Source organism: Bison bison, unplaced genomic scaffold (genome assembly GCF_000754665.1).
Source record: "Bison bison bison isolate TAMUID 2011002044 unplaced genomic scaffold, Bison_UMD1.0 scf7180017864072, whole genome shotgun sequence".
In the NCBI taxonomy this organism is placed as follows: domain Eukaryota; kingdom Metazoa; phylum Chordata; class Mammalia; order Artiodactyla; family Bovidae; genus Bison; species Bison bison.
The window spans coordinates 13,224,154-13,235,084 of NW_011494644.1; the positions used below are offsets into that span (position 1 = coordinate 13,224,154).

The window sequence follows — 10,931 nt, forward strand, 5'->3', positions numbered from 1 at the left end:
TGATGTAGGAGTTTAGTTCTGTTAGACAGATGCAGATGCAGACATCAACTATGCAGATGTCTTTAAGCAAATCAGCTCTTTATGCTTGTCATACTGAAACATCCATAATCTACAGTTCCTACTACTTATGTGCTTCCAATGCCAGGGGTGTGGGTTTAATCCCTGATGGGGAATTAGAGATCCACACGCTGCCCAGAAAAAAAGAAAACAAAACCACCGCCAATGCGTAAACTTGTTACCTTACAGTGCAGCATCAGAAGCCCAGCTATCTCACTAGGCTAAACTCACAGGGCCAGCTCTGTTCCGTCCTGCAAGCCCTAAGGGGGAGTCCAGTTCCTCACTCCTTCGGTTGTTGGTAGAATTTAATTCTTTTCAGGTCCCCATTCCCTTGATGGCTGTCAGCTGGGGGCCCTTCCCAGCTTCTGGAAGCTGCCTGGATTGTCTGGGTCATGGTCCCACTGCTCCATTTTAGACACCAGCAGTGGTGGGTGGGGTGCCTCTCACGGTTCTAATCTCTCCTGCCCCTTCTCCCTTCATTTCATTCCTTTGAACTGCTCGTTCTGCTTCCTTTTTTCAAAAAAAAAAAAAAATTTGGCCACATCCTGCGGCAGGTGGGACCTTAGTTGCCTGACCAGGGTTGGAGGGAAGTCCTTGTTAATTTTTAAGAACTCAGGTGGTTACACTGGGACCACTTGGATAATTCAGGGTAATTTTCCTATTTTAAGGTAACCTTAAGTCCATCTGCAAAATGTCTTTTGCCATGTTAAGAATATATATTCACAGATTCCAGAGATTAGAGTACAGGCATCTTTTGGTTTGGCGGGTGTGTAGTCGGTGAGCAGGGGCACATTTCTGCTTACTGGAGTTGCACTTCATATTTTCATCTATTTGGGGTCTCGGGTTCACACCTCTGGGCTCTAGATTATTGATGGATATGTCTTATTCTATATTGCCAATTCTATGTTGGCTTGATCATAGTTACTTAAAGTTTTATTATTTGGTGAGACAATTTCCTTTCAATTAATCTTCTTCAAAATTGTCTGGGCAATCCTTATCCAGACTTTCTTCTAGCCTCCCATATGACAGCCAGTGATTTTGGTCCAATGCAAGTTCGATCCCTGGGTTGTGAAGATCCCCAGGAGAGGGAAATGGCAACCCGCTCCAGTATTCTTTCCTGGAGAATTCCATGGACAGAGGGACATGGCAGGCTACAGTCCATGGGGTCCCAAGTCAGACATGACTTAGCGACTAGATAACGACAACAGTGATTTTGGTAGTAATTTTGAAGTTGTTTCAACAGGCAGGTGGGAGTGCAAACATTCCATTAAAATTTTCTAAATATCTTAAGTCTTATACTAAACATTTAATAAAAATTCTTAGGCTATTGCTTTCAAACTCTGGGACTACTGTTGACAGTAAGGATTTTGTAGTTTGGGTACAAATGTTTTAATAAGGACTAACTGGCTTCCCTGGGTAGTTTGGCAGAATGAACAACTATAAATAAATTTCTGACCTTTTTGACACAAGAATATATAGAGCTGCCCGTGAGAAGCGGTTTTGGGGTGAATCACTACAAGTGACTTATTGCCCTTGTCACTGTGGACTCTGGCTTGGGGAGCTTATATATACAAAAGTTTGTCTTCGGTACCATGTGCCCGTAATACGAGGCTCATTCTGCTTTCCTGGACGAAGTCAGAATGGCTTCATTGTACCTGGTTCCCACTGCTCTGGAAGATGTCTCTCTCTCTTAGAGGGGCCCCCAAAGTAAGTTTCATGAAAATTTCAAGTTATACCCTCTGTATCTGGAGAAGATCCATCTCACTGCTTTTGCGTGACTGGTAACAGGGATGATCCTATTTACATAGTGGTATAGTTCTTTAATTGTTTTTACTCATAAAAAATATCCCAACTGCAGAGATGACAGCCCTTTTAAAAACAATATCCTATATTATTATTAAACCTTAATTATGTCAGCATGTTCAACCCAATTACTGAACTCCTGACAATCACCATGTCGCTGAGAAAATCAAGCAGTTATCATTCAAGCTTTACACAATTCCCTCTATATATAAATTTCACTAAGAAACACTTTCAGGGAACCCGAAGCCGGTGCTCTGTTACAACCTGGAGGGATGGGGTGGGGAAGGAGGTGGGAGGCGGGTTCAGGAGGGAGGGGACACATGTATGCCTATGGTCGATTCATACCGATGTACAGCAAAAACCATCACAGTATTCTAATTATCCTCCAATTAAAATAAATAATGCTACAATGAAAAAAATATTTGGCTGCATTGGGTTTTAGTTGCATCATGGGGGATCTTTTGTTGTGGCACGCAGGCTCTCTAGCTGTGGGACACGGGTTCTGTAGTTGCCGTGTACACGAGGGCTTAGTTGCTTACCACAGCATATGGGATCCTAGTTCCCCCACCAGGGATCGAGCCTAGGTCCTGTGCATTGCAAGGCAGATTCTTAACCACTGGATCACCAGGAAAGTTCCAAGAAATGCTTTCTTTACTATTCCCTTATGTTATACCTGCTGCTGCTGCTAAGTCGCTTCAGTCGTGCCCGACTCTGTGCGACCCCATAGACGGCAGCCCACCAGGCTCCCCCGTCCCTGGGATTCTCCAGGCAAGAACACTGGAGTGGGTTGCCATTTCCTCCTCCAATGCATGAAAGTGAAAAGTCAAAGTGAAGTCGTTCAGTCGTGTCCGACTCTTAGCGACCCCATGGACTGCAGCCCATTAGGGTCCTCTGCGTATGTCCAAAACCCTCCTATAATCTGCAAACTAGTTTAAATGCACAAGCTATTTTACCTGCAAGATTCCTTGATTACATGGAAGATTCCTAGTCGTCATCCTTTCTATTTCTGCATGATGTGATAAATAAGTAAACTTGTGGCTCCTTTCCCTTGAAAAGTACATCAACCATGCTTATCTGCCAGGAAGAGTGCCACTCCAGAATCTTCTGGCATTCAAGTGTACTATCACGTGGAAAACTGTCCTAAGATATGAATCGCATTGAGTGTAGAAGACAGGTCTGTTCCTTTCTGCAGTAAAAACACCTCTGTTCTGTTCAGTTCCTCCATAATCCATTTATTTCCATTCTCTGCCAACTGAAAATATGTAGGAATTTGGTGACACCGATGACTCTTCCTGAGGCATTTGGAAGGGGTCTTGAGCTCCTTTAAGTACACATGCTCAGAGTGTTGTAAAACCATTTTTGAAGTAATCTAGCTGGTAAAGAATGAGTCTGGATTGTACTTTAAGCTCACAAGAATCGCTGCTGCTACAAAATTACATTGAGACTTGCTAATTTTGGAGGTATTATTAACATATATGTGTAGATGAAAATCAATGACCTCCATCACCTCAGCCATTAAATGCTGTTAGTGGCCAACTAGGTATACACGACCACCCCTAATATGTAGCAGCAGAAAAGTATTTTTAAAGAGTCAGTACGTTGCATTTCAGTAATTTAAGAGCACGGATGCAAAAATCTCTAGATAAGGAAACTTACGACTACCAAAATCATAGGGACCTCACGCTGGGGGCTTGAGGGTAGCATGCAGGTTAAAATCGAGTGTGTGGCTTCTGCTTACAGGAATGAGTACTGACCTATATCCCCCCATCACAGCCCAGGGCATGTGCACATATGACACCGTGGGGTCAGTGTGAGAGGCTGCTTGCTGGCAGACATCAAAGCCCTGAGGGCTGAGAGAAACCACCATGAACAATGGAAGCTCTGGCTTAGCTGACAAAACTCAATTGAGCTTAAGTCATCAGTCAGCCAAATTTGCCATTACTCATCCTCACTTCTGAATCCCCACTGAGAGTATGCTTATTATACTCCCCAGACGTTTATTCTACGAGGTCCAAACCAGGGTGGGATACAGAGCTGGCTCATCTCCTGCCCTTGAGCTGCTCACCATCTAGCGTGCCAGGCAGATGCGTAAGCAGCTCTCTGTAACACTGCGTGTGTGCTCAGTCCGGTCTGACTTTTCGACCCCATGGACTGTAGCCCGCCAGGCTCCTCTCTCCATGGAATTTTCCAGGCAAGAATACTGGAGTGAGTTGCCATTTCCTCCTCCAGGGGATCTTCCTGACCCAGGGATCAAATCTGTGTCTCTTGAGTCTCCTGCATTGGCGGATGGATTCTTGACCGCTGAGCCACTTGGGAAGCCCTCTCTATAACACACAGTTGGGCAAAAATCAAGGCCAAAGGGGGAATTTCAAAATATATGAGGTTACACAGGCTGGAGCAAATAATTGTGTATGGGAATAAGGGAAGCTTCAAATAAAAAAGCTCTGGGACTTCCCTGGTGGCCCAGTGACTAAGACTCTATGCTCCCAATGCACGGCACCCAGGTTCAATCCCTGGTCAGGGAACTAGAGCCCACAGGCCGCAACTAAACGTTAGTATCTTCTGCCGCAGCAAAAGATCCTGCATGCCACAGAGACCTGGTGCAGCCAAATAAATAAACATTAGAAAAATGATAATAGAAGGAAAAAAGCTCTGAAAATAGAAGAGGCTTAATTCTGAATGTCATCCTGACCAAATGTACACCGTAAAGCTTACATCGAAAAAACAAAATAAACCAATAATCCTTAAGGTAATGCATTATAGCAGTAGTACTGGAAAAATGATTACAAACCAAACTTTTTAATTATTTTTGAATAATGAAATTAATATAAGGTAAACATTTTTTTATTTGTCATAGGTTCAGAAACATGACTCAGGTTGGTCTACATTTGACATTTCTTAAAGTTCCAGCTTTTTAGAAGAAATAAGTATGAGAATGGGAAAAACTTAAGGCAGTATTGTAGTAACATTTATCTTTCTCGCTTCGATATGCAGCTGTTGAACATTTTTAGCAATTATGACTTCTGATCTGAAATACTGCTTTATCTGTTTAAGCTAGAAATAAAAAATGTAAACCTCATTGGCTCAAATTTCTTCCCAGGATTTCAAGTTTCGATTATTGTCATAAAAAACAAATTATGTAAGTAAAACGGAATCAGTGAGGGGGGTCTTGAAGACTGTATCAGAACAATATTTCAATTTCAGCATTAAAGTGTGTGTCCCATGTTATTCAACAACAAAAATACTTCTTCTAACGTTATGAGAAAAAACTTTAGAGTTCGTCATTTCAATTGAAGTTTTTGTAAAATGGGGGCACTTCTGAGAGATTGTATTAGCAGTGGATTCTGTGTGCTTATAAAACCAATCAAGACCTGTTTAGGTCAAGAAATCTTTTTCACTTAAAAATACTTCCGTCCATAAAATACATCTGATCTGTATGTTTATTTTGAGTGAAACCCTACTTTGTGTTCTAGACTATCTCTTTTGAGGATAAGCAGATTTTAAACAACTTTTACATTGTCTATTTAAGTGCTCAAATACTAATACTCAAATTCAATTACATCCCAAATTATTTTCACTAAGATTTACCAGGTATTTAACAGAACAGGCCTGCCTTGAACAACCCCCATTCCCCAAACAAACAAGTTTAATCCTGCTAAGAACTTGCCCATACTCGCCCATCCTACCAGACAAAAGGCAGAGAAAAGAAAGGGAGTTAGGAAGCTGTCTAGAAATACAAGCCATAGCTTAACAAAAATAAAAAGTGGTTTATTGATTACATAAGATTTCAGCTCTAATAATATATAATATAAACTTTAAGAATTAGAAATAAATGACTTTATATTTTACCAAGAATAATCTAAGTTACGGCAGCATGTTTGATGAATATTAAAGTCCTGCAGTCATCATATATCTATTTTTCAGAAAATCAGGAAGTCATCATCCAAGTTTTACATTATGTCGTGATATAGTTACCCCCATACACACGTTTCATTAAGTAGAAATAAGACATTCTATGTTTTCTTTTTTGGCAAATCCTCCTTTTCTGTCATACAGATATACCCTCCTAACATTAATTTCTTACAACGTACAAAATTTAACTTTTTATCCGAAAGAGTTATCTCAATAACTTTCACCTGGGAAAGCCACAAAGGGCATGAGGCAACAACTGAATGCTTCTCTGAACTTCGTATCTTGGATTTTCACTTTTGCCTAAAACCCCATCTTATAATTAAAACTAAATGAATTCCACATCATCATACTTACTGAGGAACGTCTTTTCGTGTACATGTTTGCCACAAAGATGCAAAACAGCAACTCACTCATCTGAACAAGTATTTGGCTGATCACACAAAGAAAACAGGACTGTGGGAAATGAAAACGCTTTAGTGTTTGATAGCTGAAGAGATGGGTGACGGTCACTCGAACTTCTCGTCTCCTTCTTCCACGTCTTTCAAGCTGAGTACTTCCAAGGAGCCCTTGCCTTTTGTCTCCTTTTTTATGAGCTCATCGACTTCTCTGAAGCAGCCGGGGTCAATGAGACACACCTGAAACATTGAAAACGGCTGCTGACCACACGAGGACACAGCTTTAACTTTTCTTTCATAAAAAAAAAGAAAATTTTTTAAATTGGAGGATAGTTGCTGTACAATGTTGTATTAGTTTCTGTTGTACAACACAGTGAATCAGCTATAAGTGACGAAGCTCTAACTTGCTCTGAGATGAATACGCCACACTTTCTGGGTCTCTCTCTGACTGCACAGGATCGGGGCTAGCTTCTAGTCTAGCCTCTGCCCTTCAGTAAGCACTCAGGCCCCTGTGATGAAGCCCTGATTTCCCTACTGAGGATGTTTCCAGATTCCTCAGCTGTAAAATGAAGTGGTTAGATTAGAAGGCTGTGGTCCTCTGCATATTAAATTTAGCACTGAAATTTATAGTTCAATGAAATCATCTCTCTGGAGCCGCATTTGAAGGGAAAAAAAGTAAGGGGGAGGAAGGCCTGTTTAGAAACCACGTGCAAAGTTTTGCAAAGATTTTAGAACTTTGGAGAGTTTTGTTGTTTCACATCTACAGTAAGAAGTTCAACAATCCTCTAGAACAACAGTCCCCAGCCTTTCTGGCACCAAATTTGTGGAAGATAATTTTTCCACGGATGGGGGCGGGGAGGTTTCAGGATGATTCAGGCACACTGCATTCATTGCACACTCTATTTCTATTACATCAGATCATCAGGCATTAGATCCTGCTCTAGAGCTCATTTATTTGTCAGGAAGCTGTAAAGCTCTAAGATGTGGGTTTACAGACAGCTGAATTTACATGTTATCTGAAGCTGTGGGGTGAGGACCCAGAGACATGATGTTTTTGCTCGCTGCTTTTTAAAAACATTCTGTGGCAAATGAGACTGAAAGAAGATTCACTGTAAAATATACTCTCTCATCAAAAACGAGCATGACCCATATCTCCTTACTGGGAATCATTTAACTAAAAAACAAACACAAAGAAATCTTAAGTGTTCTTAACTACAATCTTGTTCTACGGAGATCTTGACCTTTTTACCTAATTCTAGGTTAAGATGTTTCTGGAAATGTCTTACTGTTCACACTTTCTAAGTGTCTGGGCCACATTTATGACTACAGAAGAAACTATTTTGGTCATGAGGAAGCAAAGAAACAAGAGTACGCTAATCTTACAATTTCTAACTGTTGACCGTAGTCTTCACTTTCGATAACCTTGATCAGTGGCTTGAGTTTTTCTTTCAGCTTCTTCCCTTCATTTACTGGAAGGATGAACCGAAGTCTCATGTGAGCACGTTCTATCTTCATTTTCTCTTTTAACTGCTTTATCACTTCCAAAGCCTATCAAGACAAAATGAAAAAATGTTTGCAATTTCTTTGTCTCTTCTGATGCATTACTGAGGAAGGTATTCAAAATGAAGCAGTTTCCTTCTAGCTGGACCGGGCAATGGTTTTTTAGATGACATGAAAAACATTAGCAACTATAGGGAAAAAAATAGATAAACTGAACTTTAAGACTAAAACTTTTGTGATTTAAAAAACTGTCAAGAAAGTGAAAAGGCAACCCATAGAATATGAGAAAATATGGGCAAAACATGCTTTTTATTGGGTACTAGTAGCCAAAATACATAGAGAAGTCTTGGGCTTCCCTGATGGCCCAGTGGTAAAGAATTCAAATGCAGGAGACATGGGTTTGATCCCTGATCTGGGAAGATTCCATGCCGCAGAGCAACTGAGCCTGTGCTCTAGAGCCCATGCTCTGAAACAAGAGAAGCCACTGCAATGAGAAGCCCACGCACTGAAACTAGAGGAAAGCGTGTGCAGCAACAAAGACCCAGCACAGCCAAAAAGAAACAAAATTATTATATATACGTGTGTATGTATATATATATATATAAAACAACTCACCTGCTGTTTCGTGCTCTTGTTGGGTTTGACTGAATAGTGGATGTCCTTCATGGCTCTCTCAATAAGGATAACGGTGTATGGTCTCTTTGTTTCAGGGTTCACACATTTGTCGGCCACAATAGTTGCAATGTCCCTGAACATCTGCTCCAGCTGTGTGTGCCGTTCTTTGTCTGACACTTGAACCTCTCCTTTAGTCAAAATCTTAAAAAAAAAAATAAGAAAAAAACAAGTTTAAGAAAGCAATGTCTTTGTTCCACACTATTTGTTAACTAACCACAGGAATGAAATACTAGGGAATAAAATTAAATTTCATCCTCTTCAGCTATGATATTTGGTAATAATTTGAGCTCTGCCTAAAGGAGGCACTGGATTACCTTGTTTTGAAATCTTACTTATTTAGATGGGGGAAGGGGTAAAGGCAATCTTAGCAGAGGGTGGAAATGATGAAATACTTGAAAATGAAAAAAGTTCTCTTTTCAGGTTTATTACACTAAAGAAATATATAAGTGGACAAAAAATAGGCAGTTTAGCAGATAATCTGATTTCTGGAGGCTTTTGCAAAAAATATCCATGTCCTGGGACTTCCATGGTGGTCCAACTTCCAAGGTTAAGAGTCCACCTTGCAATACAGGGGATGCAGGCTCGTTCCCTGATGGGGGAACAAAGATCTCCCATGCCACTGAGCAACTAAGCCTGTGATGCAATTAAGACCCAACACAGCCAAATAAATAAATATAGAAAGAATCCATGTCCTGAATTATTAAAAGTGATGTTGTACAGATCAAATTATTGCAAAGTAAATGTTCGCTCCAAAAAAAAAACAAACAGTACATTATTAAAGCTTAACATACCTGTAATACAATACCTAACGCTAATGGATATCAGGGTCAGTGATGGATATCAGGGTCAGTGACGCTGCGGCCCTGAGAACTCACCTGCTTACAGATTTCAGTCTGGTCATCTGTTCCAAATGCACTGATGAGATCTTCCTTCTTTGCAACCTGACCTTTGGAGACATTTACAAACACTGAGTGGGTCTGTAGCACTTCATCAAGGTCTTTTTCCCTTGTGAGGATAGAAGAGAAAGTCCTACGTGAGTACTCTTGAAACTTGGACATTCATTCACACTTAAAAGACAAGATGGGCAATGATAATGTAAGAAACAACAAATACTCCTAAATGACTCTCGGTGACATTTTCAAAAACCAGAACTCTGTTTGGATTCGCTTTCACTTATAGGGGAAAAACGTCGTGGGAATATGGGTGAATCACTGAGGGGTGGGGTCCGGCTGGTGCCAAGGAATTCCGATCCCTAGATGGCAGCAGTGAAGTCAAACTACTGGGCAGAGAACTGTGACAGACGCACTAACTACAGAAGTACCTGGAAGACTACGCCCTTTGCCTTGATCATTATTTTCAGAAAAGGACCCCGATTATGGAGGTTTCTTGGCTGTAGCTTTTATGACACCAACAAAGCAAAGTAAAACCAAACCCGAAACCAAAACTACCAATGATAAAAGGGAATGTTTGGTTTAGACGCGAAGCCCAGGCAGCAGAAGTAAGTTTCCTATTCTCCTTCGCTGACAAGACCCCAGTTTGGCCGGTTCATTAGACGACCAGAGGCCGTCTCCGAGGCTACCCGCTTCGGCCAAGGCCCAGAGGGAGAGGATCACTCACACGCCGCTCCGCCAGCCCACGACCTTGTTTTTGTAGCAGGCGATTTCGAAGCGCTTCCCGGCTCGCTTCATCCGTACCACGGCCACATTGGTCAGGCGGATCTGGTTTGTGGGGGTGAAGATCGACATCTTGGCAGCTCACAGATCTTGGGGCCGGCGAACCAAGGCAGGCCCGCGCCGCTGGCCACAGGGCCACCCGCACCTAGATGTAACCACCCGGCGGCGCGCGGCACAGTAACGCCCGCACACTGCGCGGCGCCGTAACTAACCCGGCCGCCACAATACAGCCACCCAACTTATTGCGCAGGCGTCAGGTGTTGCGGAAACCCGGGGAGGAAGAGGGACCAATAACGTCTGTGGATTTTGACTTTTACGACATTGTTCTGCGCCGGGAAAGAGAGGCGCTCTTTCTTGACGCAAGAACTCCGATTGGTTGTGGAGCCGAAGTTTGGTGACCGGGTGGAAACTTAGTGCCTGACGCCTTACAATTCCGCCGATTTCAGGGTCCATCTTAGCCTTTCATGATGGAAAAAGTTTAACACCAAAAACATTTAGAAAAAAGTGTAATGAACTGCCATGTACCCATCACCCCGCTTCAACACTTACCAACATTTTGCCATTCTTGTTTCATTCTCCCTCATTTTTTTTTGTTGGAGTATATTAAGGGAACTCGTCATAAGGTTAGCTAAATTTCCAACAGATACATGCAACAAGATTAACTATAATCCCTTAATAGCATCTCCTAGCCAGTCCATTATTAATTTTCCCCTAAATAAATAATGACTTTTTACAGTCGGTGTGTTTCAATTGGGATTCAAACGGGCTCACACGTTGCATTCGGTTGATGATGCCCTTAGTCTCTTAACGCAGACCTCTTCTCTCGCCCCTCCAACCTTCCCTCCACCCCAAACTACTCCTGTTTTTCCAGTAGTCATGTACGGATCTGAGAGTTGGAGCTTAAAGAAGGCTGAGT

General features: G+C 41.8%; 1 protein-coding gene across 1 annotated transcript; it reads right to left on the reverse strand.

Moving 5' to 3' along the window:
• Positions 1–4,643: 4,643 nt before the first annotated feature.
• Positions 4,644–10,332, reverse strand: SBDS (Shwachman-Bodian-Diamond syndrome). The gene is made up of 5 exons (XM_010837405.1): positions 9,960–10,332; positions 9,218–9,347; positions 8,283–8,483; positions 7,551–7,715; positions 4,644–6,407 (listed from the first exon to the last, which is right to left on the reverse strand). Exons 1-5 carry the CDS (start codon positions 10,085–10,087, stop codon positions 6,279–6,281), a joined length of 753 nt encoding a protein of 250 aa, XP_010835707.1. The 5' UTR covers positions 10,088–10,332; the 3' UTR covers positions 4,644–6,278.
• Positions 10,333–10,931: the final 599 nt, after the last annotated feature.

Bases quoted from the DNA above. Each gene is read 5' to 3' on its own strand.
- SBDS (XM_010837405.1), bottom strand. From the start codon at position 10,087: ATGTCGATCTTCACCCCCACAAACCAGATCCGCCTGACCAATGTGGCC. The intron at 7,716-8,282 runs GTGAGTTGTTTT...TTGTCTTGATAG, and splicing joins ACAAGAGCACGAAACAGCAG to GCTTTGGAAGTGATAAAGCA. The intron at 6,408-7,550 runs GTAAGATTAGCG...TCAATGTTTCAG, and splicing joins ACGGTCAACAGTTAGAAATT to GTGTGTCTCATTGACCCCGG.